The sequence below is a fragment of the Gasterosteus aculeatus genome, chromosome 13 (assembly GCF_964276395.1).
Source record: "Gasterosteus aculeatus chromosome 13, fGasAcu3.hap1.1, whole genome shotgun sequence".
Classification (NCBI taxonomy): domain Eukaryota; kingdom Metazoa; phylum Chordata; class Actinopteri; order Perciformes; family Gasterosteidae; genus Gasterosteus; species Gasterosteus aculeatus.
In genome coordinates, this window is record NC_135701.1 from 17,466,744 (window position 1) to 17,484,854 (window position 18,111).

An 18,111-nucleotide genomic window follows, 5' to 3' on the forward strand; every position below is an offset into this window, starting at 1 on the left:
ACTCAGCTCCAACTCTCCGATCTGACAAAGGAAGCTGATTCCTTTCTTTCTAAGTCCTTGCTACCTTTTCTTCATGTCTTTTCCTATTTTTCCAGTTATTTGACGGCTTCCTTCTACCCTCTATCGCTCTCTCTGTACATGAAAAGCCGTCCCACTGATGCCGACTGCTTTCAGAGAACAGCTACGGACTGCTAATAGTTTCCCATCTGGTCTCTTTTCTCTGTTTGCGCTCTCCATCTTTCTTTTCTAGCTTTTCCCCATTCCCCTGAACTCTTTCACCTTCGCTGTCGGGATAAAGACGCCTTCTTTTTGTGAAATTGTTCATCTATTGCACTGGCTCTTGCACACTCACACACACACACACACACACACACACACACACACACACACACACACTCACACACGTCGTTTTCACCATGCCTCTTCTCTCTTCTCCCTGCTTTTTGCATTGCCGCTGCTTCCTTGGCTAACAATAGAGGAATGGTTTAATCAAGGTGAGTCTCTCCCCCCACCACCTCGACCCTTCTGGTTTCAGCCCTCCTCACCCTCCTCCTGATCCTCCCCATCCTCACCCCTCAATGTAGAATGTAGTTAGAAGTAGTTTTGGTTGACCTGAAGGGCGGAGGTGAACAAACTTGATGAAACAGGTAAGTCAATTGGTATGTGAAGTAGAGTCTGACTAATCAAATGATTGGAAATCTAAAATTTTAAACCAAATTCGTACAATCTATGATTGGAAAAATATTAACTGAAATATAACTGAAATAACGTATCTTGGGTAGCCAGACTGCTACTTCCTGTATCAAACCTTGTGTTGTTTTTAAGAATAAAGGTCCTTCTCCACTACAGATCCCATTAGGGATTGTGTTTGTTTGCGTGTGGGGTAAAAAGGATTTGAATTATACGGATTATCGATATTGAAAGAGATTTGATTTGAAGCTGCTATTGTTCAAGGTATTAATTGTTTGATTTATTTTCAACTAAACAAACTATACCAGATTAAAAAATGAACAGAAATCCTTCTTTTAAGAATATACATGCAAACAGTTATTTGGGCTATTGATCAATACTTCTATCATTTGTTTGTGATCTCTCTTCTTCTTGCGTTCTGTTCTTTTGGTCAGCAATGATAAAAACATGGGCTCCATTGTTCTCTTCCATCAAATAGTTTACCTCTTCCAAGAATGTCTTATATAAAGAACTACATTCCCAACCGCAGTGGAACCATATTCCCATTGGATTGTCCACATCTTCAACACTAATCCGGCATATTACTATGACATTTATTTTGCAATAAAGTAATATATCACCCAACGGGCCTAAAGAAATGATTTGACATATTGGGAAATGCTCCTAATTGCTTTCTTGGGTGAAAAGACCGCTAACACTTTAATGTCTGTGCATTAACTATGAAGCTGGATGCAGAAGTCGATTTGCTTTGAATGTGGAATCAAGATTTAAAGTGGTGGAAACAGCTGGCGTGTCGGCGTCTAAATGTTTTAGCCTTGATACAGAGTCCTGCTGATTCCCCCTGCTTCCTGTCTTCATGCTAACCCGAGCTAATTACTCGCTGGCTGTAGCTTCACGTTTAGTGCACAGGGACACGAGAGTCCTATTGATCAAACCATCTGGCAAGGATGTGCTAAGTGTAAGCGAGCAAGTGGATTTTCCCCAAATTCTTTTCAGGTGCAAAATTGAAATGCATATTTTAGTTTTCTTTAGTCTCTGGATCTCTGTCCACGTGTCCATCCCCTCCCGCTCCATTTCCCCTCTTCCACTACGTCACAGTCGCAGTAGAAAAGTGCATGCACGTGATTGTGGGAGGAGGGGCGCGTGCTGTTTCATGTGCGTGTGTGGCCTTGTGCTCATCTGCGTGCGTTTTTCAGTAAATGCCCGAAATCGTCGGATCCCGTGTGGCACTGACTCGTTCTTCCCCTCCTCTCTCTCTCTCCTCTAACCAGGTCGGAAGAACGGTGAGAACGACAAAAACTACGACACGCTGGACCTTCCCAAGCGCTCAGAGCCGTCAAAAGGTGGGCATTTCATTTCTCTCGAGGGGGGGGGGGGGGCATTTGACCGAGGGGAGCCGGTCAGGTGTGGAGGGCAACAAAGGCGTGTGGGGGGCCTTTCGGCGTGAGAGAGGCGGTCTAGTGATTTAGCTTTGTTTGATGGTTTTGTGCGTTCACTGTGACAGCTGATTGTGGGCCGCTTGTGAGAGCATTAACTCTGTAAGCCATCATTTTTTTGGAAAACGCAACAATGCACTGGGACACAAAAGGCAATAAAAGGCTTATTGTGTCCTGAGCTCCATCAAGTTTGGTCGCTAAATGGCACCCATTGTGTAATCTGTTGCATTGTACCGTGCTGCAACTCACCGGTGAATGCTGCCTCTAGGAGCTGGCCATGTGGACGGGATGTTCTCTCACTGTATTTGTCATTTTGGAGCCAGATAGGAGCTGAAATGATTAGGTAAATGAATTGAGTTGTTGTCGGTCATTGTTGCTTGCAGCATGAGTGTGAATCATTTTCTGGTTATAGATTTGTTGATTCTGTTTCACATGATTGAAAATGTAACAGCTTTGTGATTTAGACTTTTGGTTCAGACAAATAAAGACATTTTAAGTTTCTCACATTTCAAATCAAATGAAGATCTGGTGAGGATTTTAGAGGGGCTGGTAGGTGGATACACATATATATATATATATACATACATATATAATAATTATCCTGTGACAGTCGTAAAAGTAAAAATTAGTATGCACACATCAGTGTTTTCGGACCGTGATACATTGCGTATCTGCTTGTGTGTGAGTCTGTGTAATGACCTCCTCCGTGGGTGGGTGTATGATTGTGTGTGTGTGTGTGTGTGTGTGTGTGGGGGGGGGGCTGTATGATTGTGTGTGTGTGTGTGTGTGTGTGTGTGTGTGTGTGTGTGTGTGCGTGTGTCTGTGCAGGTGTCCTTATGTCTAGTGGTGTCCGTGGAATTGGTCTGAACGTATTTGGTATTTACAACACCTTGTTAAATGTCTAGTGGCAGGCAGTTCCACTTCCTGTTTGGCTGTTAATTAGCAACATTATTAAACCTCATTAAACCAGATCACCACTAATCGCTCCGCTTTTCCAAGCTAAGCCGATTTTAGTAATTTTCTCTTCTTTTTATCACTGAAGTAAAGGAACGCAGATGTGCTCCACGGATGATAATTAATATTTCCACTCAGTGTGTTTTTCATGGGTGGAAGCCGGGCTGGCTCGGTGAGGTCGTGGATCTTTAGAGGTCAACATTGTGGTGTGATTACACTACACAATGTGCTCACAAATTCCTTTTGGAGTTTTGAATCCAGAGAAAGCAATTACCGTCATGGGCCTGAATGTCAAACACGGTGGAAATGTGCGTTCGTGGGTTCACGTTGGCGAGAGCACTCGTCATTTTCTCGCTCACAGAAATACAAATCATATTTGACGTTTAATAACTGCACACACGGAGGGGAATAACATCAATGAGGTGCACGGGTAATAATACAAAATATCACTGGAGCAAAACATTTATCACCTGAACGTTTAAGGGACTGCAAGTCCATAAAAGTCATCGAGATGCCTTGTTTGTTTGTGTATGAAAACGTATGTTTGCGTGTGTCAGGCGCTTGCTCCCCCTGATCATCTGTGGTGAGAGAGATGGAGAGTATCTCCGGTTCCACGGTGATTGGTAAGAGAGATATGGCAGATTACATATGTATCCCGGTTTGAGGTCGGGCTGGAGGCCGGTGGGCAGCGATTCATCTCTCTTTGTTTGCGTGTGGAAGCGTGTGTGTGAAAATAATGAGAAATAAGAGCAAAGAGAAAGCTTGAGGTCTGGGAACTACAAAGTTTAATGACTCATTGGGGAAATTCACTTCTTTACTTTCTGCCGATTAGAAAATGTCATGTCTGTAACAACGAATGTGAAGCTACGGCGAGCTTAGCTTAGCATGAAGAATAGTCAGTGTTTCATTAATAATCATACCGCTGAAATTCCTCTTCTGACACCCTTGCTAGGAAATAGAAACATTCTTTTCAAAGTGAATATCATCACGACTGAAGGTTTGAAGGCGCACGAGTATTGACCTGAACACTTCTGTTAATTATTAGTCAAACATCAATATCCAGTCCTCAGCGTTCTGTGGACTGTCTCCCAAAAATCAATGCCGTGTTTTCAGTAAACTTCTCAGCTGATGTGATTTGCCTTTGTAGTTGATTATGTGGCCGCTTTGTCCAACTCAATAGATCCAGTGAGTTATTTTGTCCATGCGGTTGCACCAGAAATGAGACATCAGACGTCCGTTGTTCATGTCTCCTGGAACTGAGGCAGAGGAATACAGACGTGTGGCTCGAACAAAAGTAATTAAGAAGTGTGAAAAGAGGCGGCTCCTGACACGATGAAACATTTTCCCAACAGTTAATTGAAAGCACAGCCTTTCAATTGGAGGGAGGTCAGGTGGCGGGGGAGGAGTCACACTTCTCGCCTTCTTTTCTCTGAGGGTGGAGGGTTGTTGGCTCTCCTGAGAGAGACGGCGCTTCAAATGAATTAGCCTTTGCCTTTTTCTTCCCGACAACATTAAGTTCATACATCAGCCTACAGTCATTACAGTGATCTTAATCAGTATGCATATTTAACTCCTGACCCACCGTCATGAACAATCCCAGCTGCATTAAGTCGTAGCGCTAAAGTCATTTCGAACAACTAGGGAATTCCGACGAAGAAATAAAGGCGGGTTGTTTTTGCTTAGGAAGTGACCCGGAATGGCCGCCATGACAAGAGCTTCTTGAATTCTTTAATGCTAGGAAGGTAGGAAGCTTCAATGCTTCCTCACCTAGCTCCTTTAGCATAGGAACCACTGGACCATCCTTTACAAAAGGAAAGGAGATAATTTCGTCCGACGGTTCGTTTCAACGGCAATACTTAAATCCCCTAAACGCCGCTCTTTTCTTTTCCTAAATCCTCATGAATCCTCCCATCTTTCCTTGACCCCACGACGTTTTTCACAGACGTCAAGGAACAGCGGTTGGGAATCGACGTTAGGAGGTCACTTTTTTTAACAATTCGAATCCAGATCTTTCCATGACTTTGCCGTCTTCACCACGTCACCACCGTCTCTCTGCCCCGGCCACCACTTTTAGTTTTGCCGTGTTCCCCACGCGCCTTGCGCGCTTTGAGCAATTGATAAAACAGCGGCATTTACTAAGACGACGGGTCTTGCTGCTTTGTCTTGCTAGCTGAGCATTTCAGTTTGCGGAGAGGTCTTGGCGCTGACAAACAACACCAGCGGCAGCATTGTGGGACCCTTTTTGATATCGTCCCACTGGAGTTCTCTATCTGTAGTATAACGAACAACGACCGCTGTGAGATTGGAGTCCCCTACGTCTCTGATGCATCACAGCGCTTGAAGTCTGAAATAAGGAATACAGAGTTCCTGTCGCTGCTGTTTATGGCTCCTAATCTGCAGCAAGAAAAACGTTTTACCCCAAAGGCGTGACCAACGTCCTCCCGCAGCGAGCAAATGTCTTCAAGCAGATCCACTTTTTAAGATGGAGGCTCTTTGCATCATTAAATTCTGCCAAATTTGCTTCAGAGTTACAGAGGAGGGAGGGGACGTTTTCTGTCTACGTTAAAGCAAAATATCACTAATACCTTGTCACCCTAGTATCCCAAGCAGCAGTCCCATGTGGACGCCCTTTGTTTACAGGCTTGAGGAATCCCACGCCCTGATAGTGAAACGCTGACTCTTGATGGAAGCTCGTTGACCACGTTGGTGAATAACTTCTCCCTCTTGCTCAGAATAATCACACCGCCCGTCACCTCCCGATTCTTTCTTTGTGCCGCCACATTTCGCGGCGGAGTGAGACGCCAAAGGGACACAGCTACCCCTCCCACCCCGTAAACGTGCGTACCCGGAATGTCCTAAATAAAGAGCGTGCTCACAGAACCTGTATCGGTGTGTCGGGCGCGTGCTTCACAGGTACTTCCTCACTCTCGGCTGCTATCTCGACACACACAGCGTGACTGTCCGGAGCCTCGTATCTCTCTCTCTGTGTCTTTGTTGCCTCAGTCGGTCCCTTCAGCCTTCCTGTGTGCCCAATATAAAGCACTGCATGGCGTCACCTCTCCATTTCCTTTTTTTCCGTGCCGGATGCCGTCACGTCTGGAGGCAACGTGATCCTCGTCCAAGAAGAGCAGGCCGGTGTGTCGGTGTGATGGGCGACTGATTGGTTTCATATTTCTGTTTCGCATTTTCGCCGCAGCCTTCGAACGTCGAGGCAAAGCTAAATGGGATACAAACAAAGAGACCAAAAAGAGTTATTGTATCCCAAGAGACTTTGCAGTTATATAAAGGAAGAGTAAATATAAACAAAAACCCCAAACCAACCCAATTTTCAGACTGTTTTATTACAGGTTCTTGCACTGAAGAACATTGCGTAGGGGGGCCCAGAGGGCAGATAATAGATACCTCTGAGTCAAGGCACAGCTGTTATATTACCCCCATTCACACTCACTTCATGGGACTTGGGCAGATTGGATATGTATCTGATATTGCAGTCAAGAAGCATTGGAGGCGGATTGAAATGAGATTGTTGAGATGCATTCCAGCCAAATGAAATGGTCTAAATTCAATCATTGTTTCAGGTCGTTTAAGTCGATTTAACTCTGAACTCCACCAGTAAACAGCCTGTAAAATGGCCCCAGTGTTCCGTCAAATCTCCATACTGCTTTGAAGCAACAGTAAGAAAGCGGCTCTAGCGCTTGCATTCGGTGGAAGTTTAACGTTTATTAAATCCCCAATGCAACCATCGAGTAAGGTGTCACATTGACCTGCATGGCTGAGCAAACGTTTGAGCCAGCGCCTTCTCCACGTTAGCGGATGGCTCATTAAAAAAATCATCCTCGTTTCACGTAGTTCTTTTCACCCTGATGAATGTTCAAGTTTTCATTTTTCCAATACAACCAATTGAAATCAGCTATTTAATACCGTGAGAGACATTGAGATGGACGACAGGTCGGAGTAAAGTCAAAAGTTGGAGCAGGATCTTCAATTGTGTGGTACACATCGTGATAGTAAAAATAGGACTAATTATGTGGACACCTTTGGGCCCTCCTCCCCTCAACTCGCCACCATCTTCTCATTAGTTGTTTCGCATGATGAAAAGGAGTGATAATAAGGCTACGAGGGGTAAACAAAACAAAAAAAGCAAAGGGAGCAAGAGGTTTGTTTAAGTGAGACCACGTTGTGCTTTGTTGAAAATACAAAGCGGTTTGCATAATGCTATTCCTCGGAGGTCTCATTTTGTCTCCTCTACACATCATTAGCGGGACGAAGTCCTTGCAGATTAGAATGTGTTGATGCACAGCAGCATTTATACACCTGCGCTTAGTAAAAGAGGCAACAGATCATTCCCAGCACCGGCGCATAAACCCAGCAGCACTTCCACCCACATCAGTGATCAACTGTTTCCCCCAGTTGTTTTTAACTTTCCAACCCCCCCCCCCACACACACACAAGAATCTCAGTGCCCGGATCAGCGCTTCTCCGCCTACGAGGCTCTTTCGGGGTTCAAAAAAATGTGGGAAATCCACGGCCGCCAGCAACTTCTGACTCTCTCGGATAATTAACCACATCATTCTCCTCCCCCGACTCCCCAAAACCTGAGCAGTTGGAGCAAAGGGACAATTATGGGACGAGAAGGATTCCAGGGAATATAGGACGAAGCGAGGGGAGATTTACTCGCCAATCGGAGGCTTTGTTTGGCCCCCGTTCGCGGCACGAGAGCGCTGCTTCCCGTTTCTACTGGAGACACTTTAATCGAATTAAAAGCAGATTAATGGCGGGCGTCGACTACCATCACTGGAGCAACAGCAGAAGCTCAGTGAGGGGGAAAGAAACGCCCCCTTCCCCCCCTTACAGAATCTGCCCCCGTCCCGTTACTGTTAAACAGTAGATGAAATGTTGGTGGTCTCGCCTGTTGTAAACGAGAGGGCCCAAATGCACCCTGAGGACAGCTGCCCTTGTTCACAGTCAAAGGGAAGGGGGGGCAGAGTAGTTTAGTCCTGTCCCTCCACCGAGGTTTTACCCGCGCCATAAAGTCAGCCACTTACGTCTAACTGACGTTTCTATCACCACCCAACGTCGAATGTGTGCGCTCGTCGGAGTGAGCGAGCGGAGCGGCCGAGGTCCCGCCGCTCTGACCACGCGTGGCCGATGTCTTTCGGTGAGCGAGTGGGAACGTGAAGCGATTCATGGCTGGTGAGTTTTCTGTTTGACTGGTTTGTAACCACGACTGTCTGGGATTTTAATGTGCGTTTGATTTCGAAGTTCATTTAAACCGGCGGCGGGGGAGGGGGGGCGGGGCTACTCATCTCATCCTTTCATTTGCCTTTCATTTGACTCTTATGAACACACACACACACACACACACACATCTAAATCCTAATTCACACCGCTGTGCAAAAAAACACACACACTCATTAACGCACACAAATACTCTCTGGCATACACACATGCAGACACTAAGTGCCCTGTGCCCTTTTACCGGGAGGGTGTTATTATGTGCTTATTAGAGCTGCTGATGTTGGTGAGGGCGTTGCACAGAGAGATTATATTACCTGAGAAAATTGACCACAGTATCTGGTGTGTGTGTGTGTGTGTGTGTGTGTGTGTGTGTGTGTGTGTGTGTGTGTGTGTGTGTGTGTGTGTGTGTGTGTGTGTGTGTGTGTGTGTGTGTGTGTGTGTGTGTGTGTGTGTGTGGGGGAGAGAAAAGCATTGAATGTCATCCTCCAAGGCTAGAGTTAATCCAGAGTATCCATCACACTCTAGTGTGCCATTTCACAGAGAGGGAGTGAGGGGGGAATGAGGGGGGGGGTGTTAAATGAGAGATGGGTGCTGACACCGACCCAGACACAGGAAATACCTCCACCGCCAGACACCATTACAGCCGCCATCGCGCATTCGACGCAGACTGTAGCCAGAGACAGAGGTTGCGTTTGTTTAGGGGCCTCTCCGGCTGTGGTGCACAGAGACGTCGGAATAGTCTGAATTTGAGGTGGAACACAGCCGGTACCAAAACGCCAAGTGAACTTCCTCAGATTTCGTCTTCTGTTCTAATGGGAAGCACAGCGTGCACGTGAACAGCATCGGCGTCTCCACAAGTCTTCCTCCAATGGAGGAAATGTTTGCCATCATTGTTGAATTACAGATAAATGAAATAATAAAAACACCCGGGCAAAAGCGGTCAGAACAACTCCTGCACATCCACATGGGTCACATGGACTTGTGACGACCCTGTTGTTTCTACCAAAAACAAATTCCGACATGAAATTGTTTGCACTTACTCAAAACAGTCCTGAGGAGAGGTCCAGTTAGAAAAATAAGTGACCCGCGTGTGGGTGCGTGTGCAGAACATTGGCTGAACAAAGTGAGACAAAATAACAAATGAACTCCGGTGAAAGCGTTCACGCGGGCTTTCAAAGAGGGAGACCGAACCTCCGGAATCCTTCATCCACGTTTACAGGAGAAGAGTGCACTGGTTAATCGCATTGTTTCACGTTTCACAGCACATCCTAAACCTCGTAAATGCGTCGTCTGTTTTTTCGCCATCTCATGCACATGTTGCAGGAACTCAAAGTAAAAATGTTCCTTTTTTCAGGTTATTTATTGACACCCAAATGTTGACGGCTGTAATCAGAAGCTTTGAAGCACCTCCACCCCGGCAAGTGAAATCATGTTTCTGTAATGACACATACATTCAACACTCTTTTCTTTTAAGAATATAAGAACAATGCCTCCTCGTCATGATGGAGGTTGGCTTATGGCTTTTTGCTGGTTACGTTACAGTCTATTAGCATATGCACGTGGCACCCTCGTTGTCCTTCTGATTCTCCTCAGATGATTTTGTTGGTAACGCCCTTTGGCCTTTGGGAGAATAGAGCCCAAACACCTCTGGTCCTGCCAGAGCTTGCTTTCCCTCCGGAGGCCCCAGACCCTCTGGCCTCTATCTTTAGTCCTCATTCCAGTCAGCGCCATATCTTTATTAACCCACCCCACCCCCTCCCAACTCCCCAACCTCCAAAACCCCAATCCCAAACTGTCGAGCACATCGTTTAGCTTGTGGTGCAATGCATCCGTTTTTCTTCTGGGAGATTGTAGATGGCGTTTTTTTTATTTTTTATTACTGTCTTGCCCCGACCTGATCTATGCTTCTCTGTGGAGATGCATAGATCAGAGAGCTGTCCCATCTGCCATGCAAAATGCACAGCTCAAATCCTCTCCGTCCCGTTGTGACGTTATCCATCATCCTCCCTTCACCCTACACTCTTTTTTTCCTTTCCTCTCCCTAACCCACATATTATTTATTCCTTTCACCCCCGCGCCCCCCCCCCCCCCCCCCCGTTCTCATCTCCTTCCTTCCTCCCATCACGGTGTGCTGACACTTTCTCCTTGTCAGATGGAGGTAAATGCAGCATGCTGGGAATCAACTGTCATCAGAGTTTTTGTTTAAAGAACAACACCGCCTGGACAACTTCAGCTTGTTTTCCAGACTCCACAACTAGAACTGTCAACCAGGAGAATCAGAAATTGTCGTCACCTCATCTCCCCCCCCCCCCAGCCAGCTTTTCTTTTTAGGGCTCCCCCTCTCTTCTCTCTCTACATCCTTTTTTTAATATATACCTGCTTCTCTCTGGCTGTTGCCTGAGTTTCTGGGTTCGGTCTGTGTCTGGGCGAGGACGTGACTTGCATGTGCGAAGAGAGCCGACCCTCAAGCCGATGCTGAAACACGCCCCACTGTTAATAAATTCACACAGTCATGCACACTGATGCGCTCAGAAGCCGACACATCCGCCTCTCCACTCTGAAGCACTCGGGTGTCTGAGGGAGCCACTGCTGCTTAATGCAAACTTACACCGAGCATAAGCAGTGCTCGGCCTGTAATTGCAGCCCTCGGGCAGGCGTTTGGGCCAGTTTGTTTGGAATCGCCGAAATGGTAGGCAAGCTTTCGGGGAGGTCTAAATTCTAAGCTACTTTGGGTGCCAATTTGGCTCGCCGGTCGGCCAGTCTTCAACTCATTACCTCTGAATGAGTTGCATCGCCTAAATGAGCAGGTGGCTGTGTGTAATGTGCAGACTGAAAAGCCTTTTCTTGTTTTGCTGTTTCTCGTCCAACTGTCTGACATGGAATTCGAAAGGGACGGATTGTCATCGGTTATGGAGATGGGGTTTCCATAGCAACCCTTGTTCTCCAATTGCCTGCATCCCCAGGTAAAGGCAGCTGAGGCATTGCTTTTTGTTTTGGTGTATCGCACGATACACCGGTCAAGGTCCCAATCCACGTGCGTGAAAAACATACGTACATGCACTCCACATACACACGTGCACTAAGGCACAGACATGCTTAAATACATCTTCATACGTAGGAATAATAAATCCTGTTGTGGTTAACGCACACGACACATAATCGAGCCACAATATATTAGTTCCAAATACAATCATATCATATAATAATACTCATATTTTGATGGAGGATGAAATTAATGAATTTTTGAAGCGATGTCGCCTGCAGAGTTCTTGTGCATCAGCTGAGCACCGCTTTCTCTTACAAGTGCTGAAGATACTGATGATCTCTTTTTCACATGGTCTTCATGGCTGTTTGATTGAGACATGCAAGCTCAGACTTAAACTGTACCGACGGGTAAGCATACCATACCTGGATGCATGGTTAGGATTTGCCAGTGTCTTTGGAATTCTTTTCTCTCACTTTCCCTCCGTCTTGTTCGTAGTGTTATTATCATGATTATTGCCAGAAAAGATGAGCAGCATACAATCCCGGCTTACGCCACGCACTGGCCCGTGCAGATGGACTGCAGAGTGGGACATTATCAATAGCGAGGTACCAGTTGAAATGATTACCATATTTCAATTATTCAGTGATGAACACAGTGAGTTGAAAAATTACTAGAAGGATACGTAATTATCTTGTCATGTTGAGTATCGGCTATACTTTCTATAACTCGCCCGGATTCTAAAATTGGGGACCATGTTGTTTTTCCACTGCTGTCGCACATTTCATGAGTCAGATTGGGCTGCACGTGACCGGCATCTGTAAACACAAATCGGAAAGTGGAATCAATTTTATCCCCCCAACTAAAAATCACCCAGATCTATGACAATCAAAGCTTTCACCTGTGCCAAACGCAGAGGCGGCAACTGGAAAAAGCGACTTCTCTTGTCACCATGTCTTTCCTCCGGAGGGAAATTATATCTTTACCTGACAGACATTCTCATACAAACCATCACCTGCACCGCAGGCCCTTTAACCCTGAAACCCTGAAACCCCATTACATGAGCAGGCACCAGAGCAGTTATCGTTGATCCCAGAAGAAGCCTGCGTAGCTGCGAGGCACATTCTTAAAGCCACAGAAAAACATAACACAACTGTGGCCCGAGACCCCTTGGCTCCGTTTTTGGGTTCAGGGGCCGTAGCGGGAGGGATGGAGCTTTTCCAATGGACTTTGTGAAAGAAGTGCTTGCACGCCTCAGACCATTTCACGTCAGATACTCAGCGTGTTTTTTGCTACCAGTGTTGATGGGTCCTCTGCGGAATAAAAGCCCGGACTTTGCATGCCCATTAGCACGGGGAAGAGGAAGTACTCCCTTGACACTGCAAAGGCAGCCTGCTGAAAGGGTCCCATTGTGCTAAATGGTAGGAAATGAGCTGCACCAGACTTTTGGTACTGCTGTAGCAGGACCCCCCCCTGTTGTGAAGTAGGAAAGATGGACAGTTGGAGGAAGAAAGGGAAGGACATATTCGCCTTCCGTGACATCCCTCCCCCCTCCCCCCCCCTGCTCTTCGGCGGCTCTGTGCCTCTCACCCACCTCCCTTTCTCCTCTCTTAAAACACCAGGACACATTTGTGGCCCAGAGCTGATGGGCGGCTGTCCAAGAGATGGCCGAGTGGCCACCTGCTGCCTCTCTTTGTCGACACCCAACAAACTAAGGCCAAAGCGCCATGCGGTCACGCTAATGTTTGGTGCCCCGCGGTTGTCCATAGAGATGCCAATCTGCAGCAGGGGCCCGACTGGGTGTGAGTGAAGAAAATTCAACTTTGACTCCTGGACCCTGTCATCCCGAGAGGGGGAACAGCCTCTGCAGCCTGCCGGGGGGGGGGGGGGGGGGGGGGGGGGGTTTGGCTTCACTACAATCCAATGCTATTGGGAAGGCCGTGGAGAGAAAAAGAATGTAAGGTCTCAATCACGTGTCATCCCTCAGGCTGTAAACGAGGAGGACCCAGTCTGGGTCGAGTAGCATTTTGCAGACAAATAAATCAGTGTACTTTCTGTGTTATATACCCATTAGTTTAATTAAACATTAAAATGCATTTCCACAATATCACATGCATATCACTTCCTGTAGTAATGCTTGTTACCAGGCAGAAGGGTTTTCATGCCTCTGCCAACCCTCTTTTCTGTTGTTTATCCGTCTCCACCGCTCACCTTTGGGCTGTTAATGAAGCGCAGAGATTCTATCGTTATGCCGGAAAGCTTTATACTTTTAACGATGTGCTGATTTATCCATCTCACCTCTGTGTCCTGCCCCGGGAGACTCTTCATTAGGACTAAAGCACTTTCCCACAGGCCTGCCTCTACTTTCATGAAGACACTCTAACGTTGGAACAGTTCGAGAGAGGTTGAGTGTGGATGAGTTTCAGATGTGAAATGTGACCACCGGAGAGTCGACGACTCGACGATTTCCCGCTGGCTCGGGCCGGATTTATTTATGCATGGGAAGAATGTAACCCTGCGGTCACCATGGGCTCTACGGTATTTCTCCTCTCTTTTTCTCAGCACGTCCTCCACGTTGCCGGGGTTGAACAATGAGCATCACCGCAGAATGCCCATCCAGTACTGGACATCGCAAGCATTTCTACCAACCAAGTAGTCCGGAGTCAGGGGCTGTGTGTTAATCACAATGTCACAAGTAACACGTAAGAGCGAAAACCTGATACAGAAAGGAGGCTGAGAATGACAGATTGGAGGGATTTAGATATTTGCCGTTTGTTATCTTTTATTTTCCCCCATCTGCCAGCCTCTCTATCTTCCTCCATCTCTCTCCGGTCCATCCACTGCGCTTGTAAAAGCCCTCAGCCCTCCGATTTGATGAAAAGAGTGATGTGTGCTGGAGACGGAGTGGTAAATAAATGGTGCTAGTTCAGTGCTTGTACCGAAGCGGGAGCAGATCCTGTACACGTTGCGGGCAGACGGGATGGATGAGCATCACTTTTTGACGTGCCCGAGCAAGGCTTTGGTGCGTTTCTGGATTTGTGTGTGCGCGCGACCGTGTCTGCAGAGGTGCGTATCCTGTTCTGCACGAAAGCCAGAGGAAGCTGCTAGAGGAAGGCAGATGGCTCAGAGACCACAGTCATTAGGTGTTTGTCTGAGTGTGAAAGAGAAGAGTCTTCAGCATGTTCACATAGACCACGGATGAGTGTGTGTGTGTGTGTGTGTGTGTGTGTGTGTGTCCTGTCCTACTAGCCCTTCAGCTAATCTATTTTAATTTACCAGCCTGTTACTTTGGCTTTTTTTGGAGCCAACGGTGAAGCTACTTGAACCAAATGAGTGCCTGCACTGTGCCACTCAATCACTCCAACTTAACTTTGCTTCTTACAAAGTTTTCACACACAGCAGACGCACAAAGCCCCCCCCCCGCCCCCCCCCCCCCTCTTTTCCCAGACGCTAATTGAGCCTTCGTCTCGATGGCAGGAGTTGACACAGTCTTCCTCTGCTTTGAAAAGCAACCTGCTTCTCCTCCCCTCTCGCCTCATTTAGGGATGATCTTACGTCTCCCGAGCATTTCGTGCATGTGCTTGTGGGTTCGTACGGCCTACGCTGGGTGTGTGCGCGTGGTCGTCCCTCCAGAAGACGTTTTGTGAGCCACAGTTTGTGTGTGATGTGCAAAGCGGGACTTACCAAGTTACCGGTAACGTTATTATGTCTTTATTTACTGATTTTTGTGACATTAATGCCGTCCTTAAGTAACTACTACTAATTAGGTACTAGTTGTATTATGGTAATCTTGCATTCTATATTCCATTGGCTGGTAAACTGGTAAAGATTTTGTTTTCTTTGCTGGAACTGAGAATATCTTTGCTAGTTAAAGTTTCCTTACATATTTGATTTATTATGCACTAACACGTCAGGTTGCTGATGTTGAGATGTTGTGGAGGTCGCTGTTTACCGACCCGTCAGTGGGTGCGCCGGTTCCTGCAGCCTCCACCCATGTTGTTATGTTGTTGAGCTTTTTCGGCGCCGATGCTTGACGAGCTCCGTGGTTCTGTATGACGAGCTGCCTTGAACCGGCGAACTCGACGTGTCACTTTTTTGAAGCCTCGTACATGCTTTGCAGTATAATTTTTCATCCGGCTCAAAGATACTTTTACATTCAAAGACGCCACAATTTTTTATTTTTTTTGTCTCCCGTTCAAATTCATGTGGTTCTTGGTCAGCTTGCACATTTGTTTGTGATGTTGATTCAAACCCCATCGTCAAGCAACTTTCCTGCACGATTGGCCTCATTAGAACAACATCAGGAAACAGAAACACATTTCCATTATGCAGGCGGTGGTGCAGGTGATTATTCAGTGAAGGTTTGTCACTATTAACTACCTCTTTCCATGTGATTTAAAACTTGTAAGGGCAATTTACTTGTTATGAAGTATGTCGTCACTATTTACCTTACTTAAGTGATCAGAACCCTTGACGTTCGCTTACATACACTCGTACACACACGTATTTCAATAATCGCATCACGTTTGCAGTCTGTAATAGATCATGTGGGCTGTCCTTAGCCAAGCCAAGGTCACAAGCACACCGACAGCTCATCTCCCCTATGAATTGTAATTCTGCCTAACAAACTGACAGCTAACAGGCCAAAAGGTGAACATGAAATTACTACGACAGCAACTTGCCAACAGTGCTCGACCTGGCAAGTGCTTTCAGGAAAGACTTTGGGTGCTGAGTTTAAGCTCCTCGGCTCAACAGCGAGAAATTTCACTACGGATAAAGGAATTAGTTTAAAGGCCCAGTGAATTTCCCTCCATTCTCATCCCCCTTTATTGTACAGTACACTTTTTTGTCCTGAATCTTTCATTTAAAAAATGAAATTTTCTTAAGTCGCTTCAGTCGACTCCCAGACTAAGACTCCAGGCAGTACGAGTTGAAGCAAATGTGGATTTGCAGATTACTGTATATTACAAAAATATGGTCATGAAAGGCGCAGTCTTAAGAGTGCGAGCACACTTGACAACAAAGGTTGAACATGGCTGACATGAGAGAATGTGCCTTTGGAGATGAAGTGTGTGTGTGTGTGTGTGTCAACAAGGCTGTCTGCAAGGGTCTCCAACTGGTCTCCAGTTTGCTGAGTGTGCACCCAGTAGGCCCAGAAATATGAGGAGCATGCAGAATGTTACTGCATTTCTAGCTCCCCCTCCGAGGAGAACCTATTGATGGGATTCATGTTTCAGCACATGGTTACAACCAGTGTCTTGTGCTCTTGCTGTTGCTGCCTCTTTGAAAATAAGTTCAAGATCTTTCAAGCGGCAGCTACAGCGGCATCCTCCCCACCTGCCAGTTCCACCCACACATATTTTGGAGGAGCAGGCTTGGCATGATCTCCAACGGGAAATGCCACAGGGTTTGAAAACCCTGCTTTTTTAATGTCAACAATCTGGCAATCTCGCAGTGTGTTCGGGCATCCAAATTACCGGTTTGAGATGTGGATATAGAGGCACAAACGTCAGCCTGTGCGTTTCTGTTGTACCTCTCAGGCACAGAAATGACTCTCCTTTCTTCTAGGGGAAGTCAAAGAAAACAAGACATCCTCTTAAGGAGCACTCTCGAGGCTTTTCAGTCATGCTTTTATACCAGGACACAGGTTGTACTCGTATTACAAAGAATATCTCAGATATGGCGCCATACGTCTCGGCCCACATAATACAGGAGTTTTCAAATAGAACCTTGTAACTTCTGACCTCAGAAGAACACGGAAGGAGAAACGGAGCGTCGTTCTGTCTTTAATTTGAGCCTAGAGGGGATAAAAGAAGGATTTTGAAATTGCTTCTGTGCTATTGTAGAGGATTGGAAGGAAGCTTCTGGTCAAATGGTATTTCTGTAAAAAAAGAAATCCTGGCCATGAGTTTTAAACTCGCTCGGGCAGAAGTCTGTTGAGCCTCCAGGAGCAGCGGCAGCAGATCGAGCCCGCTGTTGAAGCACAATGTCTCACCTCAGGTTTTGTTTCCATACAAAATATGAATGTTTCAAGATGTGTCGTTCAGTTAGTAAAAAAATCGGTGGTGCTGAAGCCGTAAACTGTGCCGAGGTGTCTCCCTTACTTGTGGTGTGATGGTTCCCGCAATAAAGAATGCATGACTCCCACCGGAGATGGTAATAGCTCCAAATGACCTTGACAGAAGAAACATCCTGGTTGTGAAATCTCTACCTCTTAATTAAATCATCCAGTGTCTTGTTGGTTCCATGTAAAACACTTAGTGACAGACCTGTCTGTGCCAAGTAAGAAAGAACCCTGGGTGAATATATTGGGCGTGATATGATTGGACGCCTCACTCTCTCTCTCTCTCCATGGGCGTGCTCTGTCTAATAGCTGGTGATCTTATTATGTTTCCATCAGTGAGCGGCCTAATGATTGATTCACTGAGGCGGAAGGCGTTATGTGCTAGTCAGATAAACCTCCCTGTCAAACACCAGGGTTTGGTTAGATTGGAAATGTATCCAACTAGTTTTCTCCTTGTTTAAAATGACGTTTATCCCGTAGTACTTTTCTTCTTCTAAAGATGTTGCAGCCTTTTGTGAAACCATGTGAACAGGCGTTTATTCCCATCAGGTGTGTGCTTAATCTTATGAGTAAATTTATAAGATATATAAATAATTTGTAATCCAATTTTTGTGGCATTTCTCAAGTTTGTGTGCCGTTACCAGAGGCGTTGTGCATTGATGCTTTTTCCCTGTTTCCCTGCCAAAGAAGTCTCTCTATTGTCTGCAATAAACCTCAGCACTTCTGCCAGTACCTTCACACGTCCT

General features: G+C 46.3%; 1 protein-coding gene across 41 annotated transcripts in view; it reads left to right on the plus strand.

Annotated features, from left to right (window-relative positions):
* arvcfb (ARVCF delta catenin family member b) overlaps nucleotides 1–18,111 on the plus strand; it is a 157,485-nt gene that overhangs the window by 128,559 nt on the left and 10,815 nt on the right. For 25 of the 41 annotated variants that reach the window (XM_078087580.1, XM_078087562.1, XM_040196570.2 and 22 more), the window contains 2 exons: nucleotides 477–494; nucleotides 1,962–2,033. In XM_078087580.1, the coding sequence (XP_077943706.1) occupies nucleotides 477–494; nucleotides 1,962–2,033 (90 nt within the window). The remainder of the gene's footprint in view (nucleotides 1–476; nucleotides 495–1,961; nucleotides 2,034–18,111) is intronic. The other 16 variants (XM_078087584.1, XM_040196569.2, XM_078087568.1 and 13 more) reach the window with 1 other exon arrangement.